Below are 22116 nucleotides of genomic sequence, written 5' to 3' on the forward strand. Positions count from 1 at the left end.
TTTTTTATATTTGTTTACTCTTTGGCATATTAAAGTTTGTAGTTTTCCTTTCTGTCATAGATTTTGTTAATTTTTCCTTCCTACGTATAATTTCAATTATTTTTTACACACAATCTGCATTTAAGTTTTAATGAGCGTGTTTTTAATCACTAGGTAAAAAGTTAGATTTCTAACTTCAAGAGCAATGCGACTATTGAACGTATTTGGAAAGTAATTTACTTTAATGGGTAAAAAATGTCTTAAAAAACAGCCATTAATTATTCTGTAATTAATTAAGCAAATATATAACCTACCGGGAGTTGAGTCATTCCACCTGGCATTAGCTGCTTCCATTTAATGGACAAACCCCCCAAGGATTTGATGAAATTAAATATTTAATTTGCTTTATACTTTCATTAAGGGCCAGTTCCGAGAAGTATCCGCCCACCTAACATTTGTTTGCCGGCAGCTGTATGTCATGCTCGCATTTTCGCCACCAAACGACAACGACAGACTTAAATATTTGCATAGACAAGACCTGGCCATACACCGACGTACATCTGTGCATATACATATATATATAAAGTATATATGTATATATATATGAAGAGGATCAAGGACTGTGTGGGTCTGCGGCCCGAATGCATTTTGGACCGCACAAAAGCCAGTGGAGAGTAGCTCCATGAAGGAGCTGAGCTGCCCTCAGCCATTCCGGTGGATCCCCTATGCCCAACCCCTCAAGTGCGTCGCCTAGTCGTCGCCTTGATTTACGATTAGTCTCTTTGCAGTCCGCAACACTGTTCGCCACACACTTAGTTAGCCAAACACACAAAACCAACTCGATCTCTCTGAGCCCCGGCCCGTTCCCCGCCCCCATTTAAGCCACAAGGCCCTTAACAAGGCCTTTTGTATTTGTCACCAAACTCTGGGAAATGGAGCTGAATCGCCGCGTGGGAGTTGCATGCTGATGTGTAGTTGGTATCGGTGGAGTGGGCAACCACTTTCCCAAACAAATGACCAACAATCTGCATTTTGAGGCCCAGCCCCTGCACACGGAAAATTATAATTACATAGACGGTGGGGCACAAAAGGAAAAAGGATTTTACTAAATTAAATTCACAACTAAATCGTATAATCGAGCAGTGAAAGCCAGTTTTATTTAATTATAAATAAAAAAAACTTGTTTCAACGTAAGTCAAAAAGAACATGGCTCATGTTGTAGAAAACATCATCATAATATTAGCTCAAAGTAAATTTAGAAAATAATATGCAATTGTCCTCAAAATTGCTTTATTGCTTGAAAAGCTTTAAGGATTAAGATTTTCTCCCACCAACATGAACTCGACTTACAGATGGTTTACTTTTACCTTCAATAAGCGTCGAGAAGAATGCCAAGTAGAAGCGCTAAAAAGCTGGCAAAGGCAGAAAACAATAATTTGCATGCCACTTACAGTGGGAGTCGACTAGGAAAATGAAATAGAGGAGGGAAAATGGAAAAATGTGTGGGAAAGCGAAGGTTGGACGCCGAAGAAAAACGACAGCACGCGCCAGTTTTGTTTTCTTATATTTTTCGCTGTTTAAAAAGTTTTGTATTACGTGCAAAATGAGGGCACGCTTGAATTTATTTGCCAGCAAAGCAAGTAGAAAGCGAGAAGGCAATTTTCACATGAATTTGACCCATATTTCACTGCAAGTGATGTGAGCTATGAGCCCAGCTGTTAGACAATGATCAGCAGCACCGTTAGCTGCACATCATCATTTGCCATAATGACAACACATACGCAAAGTGAGAGTGCTCCTGTCATTTTGTCCATTTGTGTTGCCATGTTGTCGATAAACCCCTTTCTTCTCAGTCACGTTTGACAGAAAGTGGCCGCCATATGCAAGTTATTTGGTTGTATAATGCGACTGTCAACTCTATTTTCGTTGCCATATCTTAGAAAACACTCTATGCTGCAATATTTTTATAAAAACAATAATTGTTTTAAATAAAATTCACGTATTTCACGTCATTGAAAGTAGCGATAAGCCACGAAACGTACGATGACTTCATGACGACTGTAGTTAACTAAATAAAAATTCCTTTAATTTGCTTATGAGCGATGACGTACCAAATTAATCATTTCATTTTACAGAAAAATGATGGAATAAATTTTAAACATTGTGTATTATCACACTTCGGATTCGTTTTTGGACTACACCTTAATGTGCGATATACAGTAAATAACGAATATTTTAGAGAAGTAACATCTAATGTCATTCGCGTGGGCATTTAAATCCGGTTGTAGGTTGTATCTGTCTGAAGAGCATATTTCATGGCTTAGGTAGATACTTTTTTTTAGCTAGTCAGCGCTAAACACTTTTGAGCCAAAGAATACGGAAAATAAAATAAATGAATATGCGCCACGCACAGGCATTCCACACAAACGCACACATACACACACACACGCTCCTTCGCCTTCTCACTGCGCTCCTCCTTCGTCGCAGCCATTTTGTCTTCGGATTGCCGTTGTCCTTGGTGTCCCTCTTGTCCTGCGACGCCTTTCGCATAACTGAACGTGTGCGCTGCATTTGTTTTACTTTTTATTATGCTACTTTAAAACGCCAAACGGGAAAAACAGCTACCCAAAATAGCAAAGAAAAAGCAGCTACAGCAAAACAACAGGAAAAAGCGAATAAATAAAGGGAAGAAGAAACTGTGTGCGGGCCACACCCACTATGTTGCCCACTTTCCTTTTTTAGTCTTCGTTTTTTCGTATTTTTTCAATTACAACATATTATTTTAAAAGGACAACCGAAACAAAAACAACAGTGTCAGCATTCAAAAATAAAAAGACCGTTTGTATACGGTTCAACTTTTTTAATAATAAATATTTATTCATTCAGTTCGTCAGAAATTGCCATTAAGGAGCTCTACAATTTTAGACGTGAGTGCACAGTGTACACATACATAAAAATCATTCTGTCGAAAAATAAAACTGATTATTATTTCTAATCTTTTGTCCGGATATACAGGCATTCAGAATGTGTAGCTAAAAATACCATTTAGTCTTGAATTGGAACTCGGACAGCTATGTTTGAGGCTTGGACACTAATAGTAGCACTTTTTGTGCTTGGCGTGGCTGAAAATGTTGAAAACCTTCAACAAATTGAAGAGGTATGTGCCTAAGCATATATATTTATAGAGATATAAATATATACCAAATTTTAATTCATATTTAATTCAATTAATGAAAACTGACCTTTTGCCAGTACAGCTAAAGTGCGGATATGGTAATCCAGATGCTGTGAAAGTGCAATTTAATGTTACCGAAGGGCAAGCAAAACCAGCCGAGTTTCCGTGGACCATTGCCGTGATCCACAATCGCAGCTTAGTGGGTGGTGGCTCTTTAATTACCCCAGACATTGTGCTCACAGCTGCCCATCGGATATTCAATAAAGACGTGGAGGATATAGTCGTCAGCGCAGGAGAATGGGAGTACGGATCTGCTTTGGAAAAATATCCATTTGAAGAGGCATTTGTGTTGAAAATGGTTATACATAAATCATTTAATTATCAGAGAGGCGCCAACAACTTAGCGCTGCTCTTCCTGGATAGGGAGTTCCCACTAACATACAAGATTAACACCATTTGTTTGCCCACCCAGAAAAGATCGCTATCTTCCACTCGCTGTATAGTGGCTGGTTGGGGTAAATATCAGTTTAGTGACACGCATTACGGAGGCGTCCTGAAGAAAATTGATTTACCTATTGTACCCAGGCATATCTGTCAGGATCAGCTTCGCAAAACTAGGCTGGGCCAAAACTATACACTGCCTCGTGGGTTAATTTGTGCCGGTGGCGAGAAGGACAATGATGCTTGCACCGGCGATGGGGGTGGGGCACTTTTCTGTCCAATGACCGAGGATCCCAAACAGTTCGAGCAAATTGGCATTGTTAACTGGGGTGTGGGTTGTAAGGAAAAAAACGTTCCCGCCACTTATACAGATGTTTTTGAGTTTAAGCCATGGATTGTTCAGCAAATTAAAGAAAATTTATATACACCCGATAATTATTAACTAATTATACAATTTTCTGAAACCAAAATATAGTTCATCCTTAATATTACTTTTTAAGCTGTTATTTTTTCCTGGTGGCATGTCAATAATTTTATAAAACACACAATTTATTGGGCATAGCTTTGAAGGTTGGTGCCAAAGCGAAAGGCGTTGACAAGGGACGGCGTTCACATAACCACTAACCGCACATCTACAAAAAAAAGCAACGTAAGGACAGATCAACCTTCACACGCACAAAATGGCATGATATAATGTTTATAAAGCACATAGGAATACATATCAACACACACATAGCCACGGACCATTTCCGCCAAACGTACAACGCGGCGAATACTTGATATTTAATTCAATCTGGGCGTAGGTTTTCATTTTTTGCCATTGTAAGCGACGTGCGCTTTAAATTAACACAAACAAACGTTGTCAGCGACAGCAACACACGCACCCACATACACCCACAAGCGGGACAACAGCAATGCCACACACACACACACACACACACACACGTACAGCAAGGCAACAGCAACAAGGCACTTGACAATTACAGACTCAATGACAGTCACAGCCAGCAAATTTATTTGCATTTTAGCTGCCTTTCTGGCTCCGAATCCTGTCGCTTCCTCCGCAGCTCTCCTTCCTCGCATGTCCTTTGTCCCTTGTCCCGCCAGGATCCTTGTTCTTTCTCCTGCCCTGTTTCTCTGTATAATTTGCCCGATATTTATACCCTTATTTGGGGCCGGTTGTGCCATCAGCAAGTCCAGTCTATACTTCATTTAAAAATGGCCCCACGCTCATTTACATCCATTAACACTTTTAATGTTGCTAAGAAATTTGTTTATTTTGTGAATAAAATGTACCTACTAAAGCTGTATTCCTGCTTAAATGTTTCCTTAATCAATATTTCAATATTATATTATATTACATTGATGTTTTGTACTAGATCATTAAAAGTAAATATTAGAACAAATGTAGTATTTTTTAAAATAATTATGAAATGGTATATTCTTGGTTTCAAACTCATAAAATATTGAAAAAAAAAACATTGCAATCATATAATGTAGGGTATTATGAAAACACTTATTTTCTTTATGCAAATCCGCATAAACGTAGTCCCTCGCACATAATCACAACGTACACAGTCGGCCAATAAAAGCAGTCCACTAACTTAGGCACGTCTGATTAAACGCGAAAGTACGCGACTTGCTGAAACCACCATCTTCCACCGCAGGCCACGCAGTCAACCAAATCCAAACAGAGTCGTGCTTATGAACATAGATAGCAGCGTGGCGTACACTTATATCAGCGCGCTTAACCCACGACTTAACCCCCCCAATTAGCCTTATTTGTGTTTAAATTGCATTAGGGCCAACAGCGAGCAACAAAGCAAGACCAAACCAAAAAAAAAACAACACACCATACGAGTATCAGAGGAACCAAATAAGAACGTCAAAGGAACACACGAAAAATTGACGCATTTGCTAGTTAAGCTCCCTCTAAGCCGAGCCATTCAAAGCTTTTATCGATAAATTCTTGCTTTTCGATAAGTTCAACTAAGTGGCCACAGGGCTTAAGTGAATTTGTTTCGACTAAACCCCAGCCAAACAATCGTAGCCATTAACCCAGGCGATTGGTCCCACACACATGTCAGGATTATCAGATACATATGCTTATATTATCACAGCCATCGAATAAAGTACTTATTGAATATTCAGATATATCGCCCACGTAATTACTTACACTTTTGATCTCGTTCATTTTGGTAAATTGTCGTCCAAACTCCCACAAATCAACGCCGAACTTTAAGGCCCAATTGCGAACCCTGTAGAAAGTAGATATAAAATGATGAGTTTGAGTAAATTTTAGCACAATTATGTATGTAAAATTAAACTTGGAACTTAAGTGTGCATTTCGACATTAACTTAATGTACGGAATAAAAGTATCGGTTGCTCTTAAATCGTTCAAATGCTTTCAGGTCATTAGCCTGCAATACCATTCCTACTCATCGACACGTGGCTGATTTAAAATCAATTAAAATCGACTTAAAATTCCGTATAAATTATTTCCAACTCATTATGCTTAAGCCTACGATTGGTTAATGAGAGCCATATATAAAATGGCTGCAACAAATACATAAATGTACTTGGCAACTTATTTGAACAATGTTTGCTAATAAATAATATTTACTCATAGAAGACTTAAGGACAAAAAAGGTAAAACGATTATTTTGCAGGACACCACCAACAGTCCAACTCACTTGAGAAAGACCCAAGACAGCAGCAAAACTCATTACAGAGGACCATCGAATGGGATGGGGGAAACTCTCAGGGGTCGAGGGATAACAACACGACCAACAGCCAACTATTGTGAAAACATTTGCCAAACATTTATAATCTAAACGCGAAAGTCAAAAGCAAAACAAAAGCAGCCCAACGACTGCTAATAAAACAAGTCCATGGAGGGGGGAAATGTGTCTAAAGCAAGAGAAAATTGAAAATAACGGGCGGAGGACCCGAAGTCGGAGTGTTGATACAGCCAAGTAAAAACGAGAAAAAAATTGGAATATTAAAAAAAAAAAAATTACGAACGAAGCAACGAGCAAAAACAAAATCAAGTTGAGCCAGAGTAAAGACCTTGCAGAATAATGCCCCCAAAAATATTTGGACAATTTTATGGCATTATCTGCAATATCAATACTGTGGCAAAGAGAGGGAGGTAGGTGAAGCCAAGGAAACTCGAACCGCAGCAACGTTGCGTATACGCAATGTTGATTATGTTGAGCCGACGGCGAGCGACCATACCAACGAGCTCTGTCTCTCTCTCTCTCTTTCGCTCGCTCGCTCGCTCTCACTACCATCTAGATACAAAATAAGCGCATGTTTATATGCTATATGGCCAACGAGGGCGGCGGGTTGTGCAAAGTTGGGTGGGCGTGAAGAGACAGCAGATTGCGATGGGAAGGAAGTGCAACTGCAGTCAAGCGGGCTACAGACAAAGTTTTATGGCTCGAACGATGCCAAAAATGAATTTAAATTATATGAAAATTGTATTATAAACGGAAACTCCCGAGGAGGCAGAAACCAGAAGCAGCAGCATCTCTTCCCGCATCTTCGTGGCCCGCAGCAATAAAGCGTAGACAATGGAGCGAAATAAAGTGGCCAACAAAGTGATTGAAATTGGATAATGCTGATGGCTGGCAACAACAAAGAGCTGGCAAACTGATGGTAGGGTCAAGTGGTCACAATTAAACGAGAACCACACCATGGAAGCGTTAACTAAAGACGGGTGGTTGAAACGAACGAGTTAAAACGAATGTAATATAAATGTAAATGACATGGTACGTAAGTTGATGAATTCGAAATTAAGTAAAATATTAAGAAATGTTGTTATAATGTTACATTTTGAGAAAAAAATAGCTCAGAACTAACATTTCCGAATATTCTTTGAAAAATATATCAGCAGGCATCCACAACAAAAATTCGCCTTTAAATATGAAAACCTAGTACAACATTCTATTCTAGTTTGCTAGTTTGGTTTTACCAAAAAATATGCTAGAAATACACACACACACGCAGAGAATATGGCGAACAATGCATACACACACACACACACACCCAAAAGGGACAAGAAAAACATTGAAAATCGGGTCCAAAGCAGCAAACTGCAATGAAAGGCCATCAACGTCATCTTCTTGGCCTGAAGTAGAAGAGATTTTTTTTTTTTCTATTAGATTCTTTCTGCTGCCTGTGGTGGAGGCCGGTACAATAAAAAGTCACATTTTTACTTCCTTTTTTACTTATTTTTGTTGCTTGGCCAGAAACTTGACAATGGCTAAAACTATGCATGTATGTTCGTGAGGATGAAACGGTGGGTGCTCAGGTGTATTCGTAGTGACTTTCAATTCTGTCTCAGCTTTTTGAGCACGAACCACCTACGTATGTCATTCTCAAGTAGCATATGTATATGCATGCACAAAAGCCATCGAACCAGTTCCATTGCCTTTTCTCTACTGTTTTGTTCAGCTCGGTCGTTTCACGTTTGTCTTTGCAGTTTCTCACTTTTCGGGCGAAGAGTTTATGCCGAGGCAGGTAGTAGTAGTCCCTTAGAGTAGGTCAATGCGTTTTTGCCATTTTGCATCATTGAAATGGAAATGTGTCCCTTCTGCCGCTGCCAACAGACTTGAATGCGCAATCTCAAGAGCGCACTTCAATGCAACCCTCAGCGAGTGCCGAGCTACTAAGATGTTCGAGCAAATGCCATTTATAGGAACTAGAATTTGATTCTAGTAACACTATCTTATACCTGTAAAGTACACACACACATTGCAATCTTTTGATCAATTTTAATTCTAAACTTAATTTTTACCGGATATTTGATAGTTAGTTTTAATAAAAAATGACAAAACTGTTAATCAATAAAAATATCTTGTGCCCAGCTTAGTTAAATCTATAAAGATATGGATGCCTAAGTGACATGGAGTGATCAATATTGGATGCACAGCCATAAACTTGATCGGATTCCTCAAGATGGTTGGCTTGAGGTGATTTAATGGGTCGCTTTCGTTTATCCCGGTCGTTTTCCATCATTATTGCCAACAGTTCTGGCGGAAGACTGTATAGATCGCCTCTTTTGATGAAAAATCCGAATGGCTGGTATTCCTCGAGCAATACTTTGACCTCATCTTCAAAAACACTGCCAGGCACACCAAATTTTCTTCCAATACTCTCGGAAATCTCCTGTAGAGTCGCTGGCTTTCTAATAGCCTTCATCCTGTGACTAACAACCGCTACACCAAAGTATACAACTCTGTGGTGATTTATTTTACAAAAATTTTGATTCATTTTTTTTTTCTAAGATTTCTATTCTTTTGGGTCTGACGAAGTTTACGTGAAGTACTGTGATCAAAATTCTAATTTGAATAGGTGAATATACAAAATATAAAATTAACGGCTTTAAATACGATGCTAGCTTTAGCTAATTAATTTGTTGTGTTCCGCGCTAATTCGAAATCGCCTTAAATAAAACTAAGTGGTAATTACGACTGGTGGTAGGTGGAAAATAAAAACCAAAATAATGCGCTAGACATGGCACTGTAGTCGCTTCTGTTTGTGTCTCTGGTTCAACTTCTGCTTAATGCACTTTCACTGTCATTTGTCATAAGTAGTTAGTGCTCTGTTTGCTTCCTTTTTGTTGATTTTCCTTTATTTATTCACTTAAGCTGCCTCCACGGTAATTAGATCTGCCACGCCCAAGAGCAAGAAAAAAAAAACAGCGAATTGTGTCTTATGCAAAATGGTTTTAATCAGCAAATGTGCCAGTTGCGCCAAATAAACAATGCTACTTAGAAGAAATAACAATTTATAGCTGGGATTAAAACAATTGTATTTAAAAGATGCAATCGCTACTTGGTTTTTAACCCCTTAAGCAGTGTTTTTTGATAAATATATTAATCTAAAATATCAATTAGCGAAATGTATATAACATTAAAGGTCGTGTTATCAGAATCTTTTTGTTGATTCTTATTGATTAAGAATCCATATGGTCCAAAACATCCTGTGGCACATAACGAAAGTCCTTCAATTCGATTAATTACAGCCGAGTTGTGCGAGTCCTCGAATCGATCGCTCATCTGCAGGTCGTGGCAGAAAACGAATCATGTAACAATCGTGTTGACACAGGACAGCATGTCCTCTTTTTCACCATTTAAAGTTTTCTGGCCACGGCACGTGACCCATAAGACGCTGTCAATGCAACTGCCTTCGAATGGAAAAGGATAAGGGGGACGGGGATGCTTAAGCAAACGAGGCCTGCATTAAAATGGCGATGGAAGATGGCTACAACTACAACTGAAAATGAGGCAAGTAAATGGGCTGGCGGAGTGGGGGTAGGCCTATGGAAAACCCGTTCAGTTCGTGAAGGCCAGTTCAAAGGGAAAGCGAGCCAGCGGAGGAAGAACAACGTTTTCGACTTCGCCTTCAATGGGCAGCGGGATTTGGGTCAAAGCAAAGGCATTGGGCACAGGACCATTTGCCTCCTATAGGACCAAAATCCAGAAAACAGGACCAACTTCATCGTCGTCACCATCGGGGCATGCCAAGACATAATCGTCAAAGCTGGACCCTCAAGGCAGAGCCAGCTCGACCGGCCTGCGTGCTTTCGCCGCCTGCCAGCAAAAGTTGAAATAAATTTAATTGAATTTCTGCAGTGACATAAAGCAAACGGCAACGTGGACACCAGGGAAGAAACGGGGACAGTCGAGTCGACTCGAGTCGAATAAAATCCGGCCAAAAGCGAAAGCAAAAGTTTGTTTTTCAAATTAATGAAATTTATTTTACGCATGTGCCACAACATGTCAGCAGTCCAAAAATAACGAGAATTGAAGAGCAGTCAAGAAGTTGAGAGAAAGTTTGATTATGAAATGGCCAGGAGTTTAACCAAAAGTTGAAACTAATAGGCCATAAAGAGGGCTGATCTTTTAGAAAAGCTGCTTACTATCTAATATTAAAGGTAAAAAAAAAGTTTCAACTACTGTAACTATTATAACCATTATTAGAATTGTCCAAGGTTACGTTTTCCTTGGACAACAAAGTTAACCAAAAGGCAGAAACGCTTCAACAAATAACTAATTGAATTTCAACACAAAAACCACACGCCAAAACCAATTTCAATAAATAAAAGTGACATTAGATACAAAAACACAGTCCCAAAAAAAATCACTTAGTGTGTCTGTTCCGGTTTCCGGTCTCTACCAACCCCCCGTCCTCCGAAATTTCCATCAGTCGACAGTTGTCCTTTCCTGCAAATGGCAGTTGGTTTTTGGGTTAATTAGCCAAGTGAGCGTTGCGGTTACGTGTGCTGTCTTTCTCTGCACCACCGAACCACCACACCACCGCACCAACCACCCACCCACCAGCCGCCGTGTGAAGCTAATTGCAAAATCCTATTATATATCCATTAGATACGCACACTGCGAACCATCAGGCAAAAAAGTATCGCGTCGCCACATCAGAAAGTCAGACCCTCATTTTTTCCATAACAGTATGTATAAAGTTTATAAACATCTTGTCGTATACTTAATGGGAAAGCACTTTCTTCATCTATGCCATTTTGTCACTCATTATTTTTCATTTATGCACATTTTTAATGAAACTGGCTATTTCTAAGACTTTCCCACCAATATGCTTCTCGTACGAAAACGATAACTATAACTATAAAGATCAACAAAGAATGCTGAGCGAATTTTATTCCAATCTGTGTGTGGTAAACAAAGTAATAATCATAAATAAATCGGTCTATAAACGCAAACGAATGGCAAAAGTTTTACACAAGGGATTTTGCTACACATAAAATTCTGATGCATGAACATATTAATATTTGAAATAGTTGCTCAACTGGAACTTTATGGGTCATTAAGAGCGTTTTTTTTTTTAATTTTGACTTGGCAATAAATGTAAGGTTTTAAAAGTTTATAAATTTAATAAGATTACTGTGTTTACAATTGCAAAACTACAATTATTTTACCTCATTAAGCTAGATGCTTCTCTTAAAATTGAATTATTTTTTTGCTTTAGTTAGCCTTAAATCTTTATACACATCTCACTTCTACCGTCAACACTCCAATTATTTTAGCTCCATTATTTAGGCAACAAATGTCGCCCAGTCAAGAGTAAAAACAGTTTAAATTTGCATACGTGTTTCAGCAGTTTGTTGAATATTTGGCGAGAAATCGGTGTACATTATGTATATAGTATAGAACAATGAGCAGGGGAAAAACGCTCCAGGCACAATAAACAAATTTTCAATTAATTTCCTGTCCGAGGAAATTGCCAAAATATTTGGCAAAATGCATAATTGAAACTGTTGGTGTTCCCAGTCGGATGTCAGATGCTGGATGATGAATAATACTTACTCGTTGTGCGGTATATCCTCATCCTGATCGGCGAATGCAACAAATATGTGCATTTTGAATATAAGCACACCCAGCACAATGGCCACAAAGCAGCTCCAATGTTTGCTCTCCATTTTTGCTTGTTTTGCTGTCCGTTTGCGTATTTATGTGGATCAATTTGTTTTTGATTGTTCACGATTAAATCCCTCGTTTTGCGGCTAGATTCACTATCGATTGCTTTTAATTTCCAAAATGTATAAATTCTTTTTATTGTTTCGTGCTCGGCACATGGGTTAAACACCACAAAACAGTTCACATATGAAATATAATTTCCGTTTTAATTGAATTTTTTTCACCTATTCACAATTCTTGGAACATTTTCTATGCATTGTTAGAAATAATTTCAGTTTCGATTGCGTTTTCATTTACTTGCTATAATCGCTGGAAAGTCACAAACTTTTTGTTGCCAAAAGTCTGTATTGCATTTTTCGGGTATGTTTAACATTTTTTATACCTATTTTTTCCGGTTTTATTTTTTTTTTGTCTAGTGTTAATTGCGTTGGAAGTGGGATATGTTATTAAGTATGTTTTAACCTGAAACAGAAAACGAAAAAAGTATATATTATTATATGTTAAAATGATTACAATGTTATAAATTCAATAACTTAATTGTATGTACATTTAGCATATTATATGAACAAAAACTTCGTACATGGGGAAATATAATATGATATTACCCTAAGCAAGAATTAATGGAAACGCAAAAAATAACTATAAATTTATGTTTCAATTTTGAAAAGGTTAAGTTCAACGAGTAGAGAGTCATTATATCTATAGATATATATATATATATATATCCGAAACTTATTTAAGTATGCGAAAATTTGCCCTGCGGCCTTGCTATAGGTATTTATTTTCGAAAATAAGGCAAAGAGAACTGGTTAACAAATAGTTTTATTTTGGTTCACAAACAGACCAGAAATATTTCAGCAATATATATTTTTACGATTCTGGCTGTGGATGGGGGGGGACAAGGGCTGAGGCTGATTCCCTGGCTCCATGTGGATTTGACCTAGAAATGCGTTTCCACCCACCGCCTCGCACGCACACAGTTGCAATACCATAACTCACTCACACATATATACATATGCAGAAAGGCGCAACTTCATGGTGTATTCGAGCTCGAACTCGAACTCGAAACTGGCGTACATGCGCAGTGTGAGAAGGCGGCCACACTCATTCACCCATACTCCTCGTACTCTTATTCGCCAGCGAATCGTCCTTTTTTGTATGGGCATGCCACCCCCTAAAGGGGCGCACATTGCCATACATCCGTCCCCGCGTAGCCTTGTGTGCGTCCCCAAGGATATCGCGTAATAATTTTCATTAAACACGCTGCAAGCCTTTGCCTGTTCCGCAGGCCAACAACAACCACATCCGCAAGGAAGAAAGAAAGAAAGAAAGACAATTTATTGCGGCCAATACGCACTCAGACATCCACATGCCCGCCGCTGCGCCCCCTCCCCCTCCCCCTCCCATCAACATATCTAAATATGTGTGTATATAACCGGATTTCGTACGCTTTTCTGATACCCTCCCCCGTTTCCTCATCTGCCTCAACATCAAAAAGTTTGACAGAAGTGGAGCGCCATCCACGCTGGGGATGCGACATCGAACCGGCACCACATGCACAACGAACAGAAAGTCAACGACTTTGTTGCAGGCCCACAAAAGTAGGCAACTTTACCCATAATCTAACCAATGTTGCCTCATATGCCACAACTTCTTTAACTCTTTGCTTAAAATTCAAATATTCAAATGTAAATGTCACTTTATATTTCTATACATTAAACTACTACTATCATCAATCAAAGGATAATGTACCTAAATATGTTTGATTTTATTGATTTTATATCGTACAATAAATTTAAGAAACCTGTCAGGAGCATTGTTATACATTTTCAACATATTATTATCATGAAATTATTAACCTAACTTAATCTGACCTTAAAAAAGATACTCAACTATGGCTTTCGTACATTGCGATTAATTAAAGCAGAAAATAGCCCTGCATAAATAGTTGCCTATCTAAAAAAAATCGCAAATTTAAGATCACGCCATCTTAATAGCCTTTCCGAAGAGTTCTCGGGTGGGTAAAACTGAAACAAAGTAATAGTGATAATAAAAATAAAAGCATGTGCAACATGGCGTATACGCAACGTTGGCATCAGGCAACGTCAAACGGACGAGCCCATTGTTGGAAAGTGAAAGTTTATAGTTGGCGCACGTTCATAAAGTTTTGCGTGTTATACAAAAGATTTATTATATCGCATATATCGCTAGCTCCTGCCATTCTTTTTTCCATTTCCCCATCCTGCGCATTCGTCCTTTCCCATCCCGATTCCCCCCCCACACACACACACACACATTTCGCCTCTCTGTTTTGTTTGCCTTTGCCGTTTTATGTTTGGCCTGACTTTTTGGTTTTGTTTGGGCCGCACATAGCGGCAGCTTAAAAGCAATATGGCCTTGGGAGTTTTCGTAATGGAATTAATGTGCCTGCGAAAATTTCTATAGACGGGCATACAAAACTTTTTACAACCAAAGACGGATATGTCTGTGTGTCTGGCTGTATAAAATGTTGATAAGTTATAAATCTGTTCAATGTTCGCCCTTAAACAGGCCATATGACATATTTATTGTTAAGATATGAAAGACCCTTTACATATTCGTTGGCCATTGGAAGGGTAGAATATAATAACTGATATGAGAATTGAATAACTAATAAAAAGTTTTTTATGCGAACCATTTCGATCTAATTATTATGAAAGCCACGGACTTGTTTTACAAAACAACGTGATAAATTAGCCTCATAAGATTGTAAATTTTTGTCAATGATTTTGAATAGGTAGATAGATATCCCTGACTGTGATAGACAAACAAGAAACATATAAAAACGTGATGCCCAAAAATAAAATAAAATCCTCCAAATGACTTGCCGCACACACACACACACATCCCAGCATACAGTGTATATATTTGTTATATACGGTTAAACAGCAGAGGCAGGACCTTTAGATGGGGGTTTATGGGGAGTTGGGGAATTGGAAGGCCAGCCAGAGGTTACGGGGTATTGGTCAAGCCTTGAGATTTTACGCAGCTGCGTAAGCTGCGTGGCTATAGTACACGATAAACCGTTATTATGTGCCATGTGCCCCCCCTGTGAGTGTGAGTGTGAGTGTTGGTGTTGGTGCTAGTGTCGATGTGTTTTTGGGGGAGCGTGCGTAGTAGTAAATAGTAAAACGGCGTAGCATACTTCTTTGGGCGCGCAAAACGCAAGGACCTCCACGTACACACATACACACACGCACACACTAGAGCAGCACTGCTTCTTAGCTTGAATTTTGATTTATGCTCAGAGCAATTGAAACTTTAGCCAATTTATGGGAATTTAGTGATTTTCGCTTAGTTATTTTGCTTTTTGTTTTGCCCATTTTATTGTGCAATCAACGGGGGCGCACTCTCTCTCTCTCTCCAAAGGACTCTCTTTCTCTCTCTCGCCCACTTTCTCACTTACTTGATGCTCCGGTGCGCGCCAAATTCGCAATTTCGAATTTCGATGTCGAGTGTGCGAAAGTCTTGACCAAAAACAAAGTGGCCAAGGTGGCTTGCTTCGCTGAGTGGGTGGATGGTGCAGCAGGGCGCAGATTTGCCGACACTTTTTACTACGCGACTTTCGAACTGGAGAAAGCGGCGCGACTCGACGCGAGAAAACGAGAAGCGCGAACGGAGAGACGAGACGAGAGATTTATTTGGCTGCGCGGCTTCGTCTCTTCGGCTTTTTGGCGCTCACAATTATTGCACCACCACAGGCACTCGCTCACGTACATACATTATACATATACACAGATATCTGTATTGGATTTTTTTTCCAAAGTTTGGATTTTGATGATATCCTGCGGGGTATACAGCGATTTTCGAACTGGCTTTGAAACTTGAAACTAAACTTTATGGCCAGCCAAAAGCACTTTAAGCCTTTTAAGTGTGAAAATTAATATTGCACTTTGAGTTGGTACTGGTTTTCCCTTATGTGTTTTATCGGTTTAGCGGATTGCATTGGGCAGAATAGAATTTTCGTTTGGACGCGATTTCTGCTCGGAACGCATCCACACTCGCCAGATTCTCGCCACGAACTGAGTGCGCTCTGTGGGGCCAGATAGCTGCTCTTGGGGCACGATTCCTTGATACCTCGCCATTCGAACTTGCTTCCTCTCAATTCGAATTTGGCCAAAACCGTTGGGGTTGCTTTGAGCCAGTGATGCCAGATGGGTTCGTTACCCTCTGTTAACCGCTTCCACAACAACGCTAGCGGTTCAGAATGTTGGCAGTTTGCAGAGCTATCGATATAAAGGTCAAAGTGCAACCGTTCTGAATTGCCGCCCTGTTTTCAAATATAAAGCGGTTTATTTGAATCCTAATGCATTCAACAAGGTAGTGTCTAAAATGTCCTACAAATAGTATGTTTTCTGGTTATCTTCAGTCGCATATTTTTGTATACTTGTTTCAAGACATGCAATATTTTATGACCACATTTACCACGTTGCGCACCTAATGATGAATCCCATTGAAAATGAAACATTTGAATTGATTTCAGTTTTATTTACAAAAGTATATATAGTAGCATATGTGCCATAGTATAAGACCACATATACTTACACACACACACACATACATAACCACATAGGAACAGCCATACACAAAATCATAGAATGCCTTAGGATATAAGTCATAAAATCATGTATCCAATAAGAACCCAAATTCTGGTGACAATAACAAATCCAGCCTACCCTAATGTAAACATTAACATCCGCTGCCGAATCAGTTATTCCCACCAAAGGGTCAAAACCGCTTACGCAGCCCAAGTTCTCGGCTGATCAGTACCCATGAGTGATCCACTCAAGAAGGCACCCAATCCAACAGACATAAACATCCGCAGCCGCATTCGCGACTCCCACCAGAGGGTCGAAACTGCTAACACAGCTTTAAGGGTCAAAACTTTCCACGTAGCTCAAACTCGGCTGATCTATATCCATGCGCAATCCACTCAAGAGAGCGCCTAATTAACGTAAACATAAATGAGAGCCTATGTACGCTCAATATGAAGAAGTAAATAAGCTCAGCCAAGGGTTTGCTAAGCGTTCGCTTTGCAAATTAGATTTAGATTTTATTCATACTTCAATTGTGTAAGACGTGAATTTGTCTCCGACATTCGCTTAAGTTTTTGATCAATAAAAATACTTTTTTTTATAAACCAACAAACCGCGAAGTTGTAATTGGCGCAGCCGGTAGGATCCGCGTGTGAACATAATCTCTTAGAGCTAATAGATTAGTTCGAGATTAATAAAGCGCAACTCGTGACGAACAAAGTTTCGCTTGTGCTTCAGTTCATACAAAGCAGATCCGCAAAAGAACTTATGTGACAAAATATTTGTGAACAGTTATCTAACTCTCGATGTTGGATACTATTAATACAAATATAAATTAAAAAACTGCAAGTGACCATTAAAGTGTGACCCACCAAAATAAATAAAAGGTGTGACTGTTACCAGGTCAGTGTTGTGTAGCCCATCTAGCATTGATTGGACTGCTACAAAGGTGTGCGAATTTTAAATAAATAAAATAAAACCCCGGTATCAATCTACCAAGTGATTCAAAGAAAAATCAACTATAGCCAACAACATGGCACAACCCAGCGAACAAATTATGATTCTATCTGAATTACATTTGAATCAGGCTTTGGGCCAGATTCGTCACATCTCAACATTTGACGGTTCCACAAGAGAACTGGCATCATTTGTGAGACGTGTGGACTTCGTGATGTCCCTATACCCGACAACAGACAAGAGGCAACATAGTGTACTCTACAGTGCCATCGAGAGGCAGCTGTCCCAACATGCACAAGAAGTATCCCAGCTACAACAGTGCAACACTTGGGCTGAACTACGATCAGTCCTCATTGATGAATTTAAAACCCAAATCCCATACGAAGAGTTGCTAAGAAGACTTTACAACACCTACTGGAGTGGTAGTATTCGTAAGTTTGTAGAAGAACTAGAAAATAAGATGTTCGAAATTTCAAGTAAATTATCATTAGAAAATAATTACACAAATACAACTCTTTATACCGCCGCAATGGCTAATACTATTAAAGATGTAATTTATAAAAGAATTCCAGACAGAATGTTCATGACATTAGCAAGATATGATATTACAACAACAACATTATTAAGACAAGTAGCACAAAGGGAAGGCCTTTACGATACAATTGTATTAAATACAGAAAAAGCTAAAGCCAAATTAAACAGTCCATCTACACTACAAAGCAGTAGTAAAAATAATGGTTCTCAGAAGAATAAAGGAAATAATAATGACCAAAGTATAAAACCTTATTATATTCAAGCACAGCAAAGTCAAAATCGAAATAATTATGCAAGTAATAATTCAAAAAAAGTTGAAAGCAACCAAGCGACATACAATGAGTTCAAACAAAAGTTAGAACAAGGTAGAGCGCAAAACGCTCTAAATTTTCAAAAACCCACATCTTATTCTACTACTAACCAGCCCCAAAAAAGGCAGCGTGAAAGTTCCAGTGGTCAGTCTAAAATGGATACCAGTGAAAATTTTCATCAACTTGCCTCGGGATCGGTATCAGAAGTAGAAGAAGAACATACCCCTTCATACAAATAACTATGAACGATATCAAACTTAAATGTTTGATTGACACAGGTTCATCAATAAATTTGATGAGCAAAAATTTTTTCAATTGTCCGATCAACTCAAAAGCTCCATTAGATGTACATACAATAAACGGTCAAATTATTTTAAAATCAAAAATTACATTAAAACCTAGTAAATTATGTCCGACAAAGCAAACATTTTATTTACATAAATTCTCAGAAAAATACGACATTTTGTTAGGCAGGGAATATTTGGAAGATTCCAAAGCAACTATATGCTATACATCAAATACAGTCACTTTAAATAAATACACATTTAAATTGCGACTTGAAGATATTAACGAAGAAGAGGAAACACCTAAAGAGAGTTTAAAAGAAAACTTATTAGATTCCCCAAATATTGAGTATGTCAATTATGTAATTGACAACGAACTCAATGAAACAAATGAATTTCGACTTGATCATCTAAACGATGAAGAGAGGAAAGCCCTCACCAGTGTCTTATACGAGTTTAGTGACATACAGTACAAAGAAGGTGAAAATTTGACCTTCACAAGTACAACTAAACATGTCATAACAACTAAACACGAAGACCCAATTTACAGACGTCCATATAAATACCCACAAAGCTTCGACGAAGAAGTCGAAAACCAAATGAAAGACATGATTCGACAAGGAATCATAAGAAAATCGAATTCTCCATATTGCTCTCCTGTTTGGGTAGTACCCAAAAAGCCAGATGCATCGGGAAAATCGAAATTTCGCATAGTCATTGACTATCGCAACCTCAACGAAATAACCGTTGATGACAAATACCCAATACCAGTAATGGATGAAATATTGGATAAGCTTGGAAATTGCCAATACTTTACAACCATTGACCTCGCAAAAGGTTTTCATCAAATACAAATGGATCAGAGAACTGCAGCCCGCCACTCGCACTCTACGTCCACCCGATAAACACTCGGTACTCTAGGCACCCCGTTTTTTTTGACACCCTACTTGCGGCAACACAAAATACTCGAGTGTTTTACCGACGTTGTGTTTTTGTTACGAGTAAAAAAACCACCCGAGGCCTGCTGCGCAAGAGCCGTATGGGTGAGTGGACGCACAGTCAACGATCGGCCGCAGGTCATTTTTTGTATGCGGGCTGCAGTTCTCTGGTCATTTTTTGTACGCCTAAAATTTGTATGGGTGGAAGCGTGACGGGTATAAGAAATGAAGGGTAAAAGGGAATACCCAAGAAAATTTTTGTGCTCATGTCTTTGCTCTTTGATGGACTCAATGGGTGCCTCCCATTTCAAACACATAAAGTAATTGCAATTAAAGACGGCATTTGTTGATTTTTACGTTTTTTAATGTCTCAATCTAAATAATAAAAACATAGTGGGCTTAAAAAGTATCTATTAAATATAAGGACTTAATGTTGTTGGATCAGGTAGTAAGTCATCGACGTCTACCTGTTCCCCATAGATAGCGCCGATTTGTAGGAAAAACTTCACCAAATTTTTAAATCCGGCTCCGGTTACTGCAGAAAACGGCCGACAATCTTGGACAACCCATTGGGTGCATTTTTCAATAGCTACTTTCTTGTCGTTTTCCGAAACAATTTTTAATTCCGTTGGTCGTCTTAATGTTAGACAACATTTATGGCGGGATAAATTGGAGGTGTTTTTGTGTAAAAATTTGAGCACTTTCTGGCATTGCCTGCAGAACAGCCATCCGTCCAGAACAGTTTCATCTTCCTTTAAAATGTCACATAAAATGCTCCAAATAACACTTTTTCCTTTATGTTTATTGGCAACTGAGTATGTTCCATTGTTAATTTTATTTTTAACGAAATCAGCCGCTTCTGCCATTATTGTGACCTTTTCCTTTGGCTTCCAAATAATACTGAATCCTAACAAGCTAGTAATTGCATCGTAAAAAACAAAAAAGGGGCAATTAACAGCCGAGACACTGGACCAAAGACACAAGAACTCAACAATCATTATGTATGGCGCCATTTGACTCGACTACCTACGAGACCACTCGAGTATTTTTGGAAACACCCGAGTATTTTTGGAAACACCCATGTGTTTAACGGTATACCCACAAGTGTTTTTCTCACTCATCCCTTTTTAGGCACTGTGTGAGCGGCACCCGCGACGCAAAACACCGTATTGATTCGGGTGCGCACACAACGGGGTGTCTTGTCTGCATGTTCAGATTTATACTGTGTGTTTGTAAGTACCCGCGATGTGCGTGGCGAGTAGCACCCGCACACAAAATTGTAGGGTGTGAGTCGAGTGGTAAAAAAGTGCCACCCTTGCAGTTCTCTGGTGTATACTTTTGCTATAAATAAATAAATTTTTTGGAACCATCATATGCTAACTATAAATTTCATAGTGAATTTACGATCGCATACCAGGCAACCACCCAGACGAAATCCAACAAATTACTGAGATGCTGCAAAAGATTTAGCCAAGTTAAGGCACAAATTATCTTCACAGATTTAGCTTGGTGCCCACAGTATGCATTTTCATAAGACGCAAACAAGAACTTTAGCTGCAGCGAAATTAGACCCAGTGGGGGCAGATCCCTGCTCCGAAGGAGGACAAACACCTGCAGTTATAGACACCACTGGGGATGGGCCACGCCCCTGCCAATCCCACACTACCACACGGGAAAATAAGGATAGGGAATGAGAACTTCGGTGCACCTGAAGATGCTGCAGTGGCTGCCGAGCTAAGCTGCATGTGGGTGCATTGAAATAGTTCAACTACTTTTGCACAATGGGGACGCAGAGCAGGAAAATAAAATAAAAATGCTTGAGCTCTGGCGTTCTCGGGGCCATGGGAACAACCAGTCCGAGTCTGAAGAAGATTTCAATGTAAATTGGCTGCCGTTGGGCAAACGCTGGTGCCACGGGAATGTGTCAGCGGCTTAGACAAATGGCAAGGGTTGGTATTGGGGAAAGAATGCCAGATAGAACGGGGGTAGTGCCGGTTTGCTGGTGGGATAGAAAGTTGTTGCACCGAAAACTTCTTTCCAGGTGGGGAGCGCCAACTCTCAAAGTTATTTGAACATTTTCCGAGAGCTCGAATTAGTTAAGGAGTCTTAAAGTTTGCCCGAAAAGGTGTTGAGTAGCGAGCTAGTTAAGGCATTAAATAATAAACACTGCAAAATTGAGTCAATAGAAAGGAGCACAGTGGTGGTAAGTGGCAAGGAAGTTTCTATCGGATTTCGAGTCTTTGGTTGGCTGCAACCAGCTGAAAGTTGGTTTCAATGGCTAAAGGGCGGTAAAAAATAGCACAAGTTCCTTAAAAGTAGTTATTCAATTTGGCCAACTCCGATGTTGGCTGGAACTACAGGAAAAACAGTGTGATAAGAGACATAGCAAACTTTTAAAGTTGCATTCTAAATGTATTAATACTATATGATTATAAATTCTGAAAATGGTTAATAATAAAAAGCCCA

General features: G+C 39.1%; 3 protein-coding genes across 10 annotated transcripts in view, besides 2 other annotated features; 1 reads left to right on the top strand and 2 right to left on the bottom strand.

The window, feature by feature from the left end:
- The window catches only part of stol (stolid), a 74090-nt gene that overhangs the window by 23004 nt on the left and 28970 nt on the right, over nt 1–22116 (bottom strand). For 2 of the 8 annotated variants that reach the window (NM_001273537.2, NM_001201888.3), the window contains exons 1-3: nt 15498–16089; nt 11942–12157; nt 5772–5853 (exon numbers count right to left, since the gene is read on the bottom strand). The exons of 4 other annotated variants lie outside the window; for them this stretch is intronic. In NM_001273537.2, the coding sequence (NP_001260466.2) occupies nt 5772–5853; nt 11942–12054 (195 nt within the window). In that variant the 5' untranslated portion in view covers nt 12055–12157; nt 15498–16089. Of the gene's footprint in view, nt 1–5771; nt 5854–11941; nt 12177–12434; nt 12515–15497; nt 16090–22116 lie in introns of those variants that run through there. 2 more of the 8 variants (NM_001273538.2, NM_001299035.1) reach the window with 2 other exon arrangements.
- On the top strand, nt 2988–4037 carry CG18478 (uncharacterized protein; the record flags this gene model as incomplete). Its single annotated transcript, NM_135920.2, has 2 exons — nt 2988–3136; nt 3237–4037. The coding sequence occupies exons 1-2, from the start codon at nt 3053–3055 to the stop codon at nt 4035–4037; spliced, it is 885 nt and encodes a 294-aa protein (NP_609764.1). The 5' UTR covers nt 2988–3052.
- Nucleotides 8396–8916, bottom strand: CG43923 (uncharacterized protein). The gene has a single exon (NM_001273540.1). It carries the CDS (start codon nt 8871–8873, stop codon nt 8469–8471), a length of 405 nt encoding a protein of 134 aa, NP_001260469.1. The 5' UTR covers nt 8874–8916; the 3' UTR covers nt 8396–8468.
- Nucleotides 16597–19572: a mobile genetic element.
- Nucleotides 19573–20978: a mobile genetic element.

This window comes from Drosophila melanogaster, chromosome 2L (assembly GCF_000001215.4).
Source record: "Drosophila melanogaster chromosome 2L".
NCBI lineage: Eukaryota > Metazoa > Arthropoda > Insecta > Diptera > Drosophilidae > Drosophila > Drosophila melanogaster.

Coding starts and splice junctions, on each gene's coding strand:
- CG43923 (NM_001273540.1), bottom strand. CDS start 8,873: ATGAATCAAAATTTTTGTAAAATAAATCACCACAGAGTTGTATACTTT.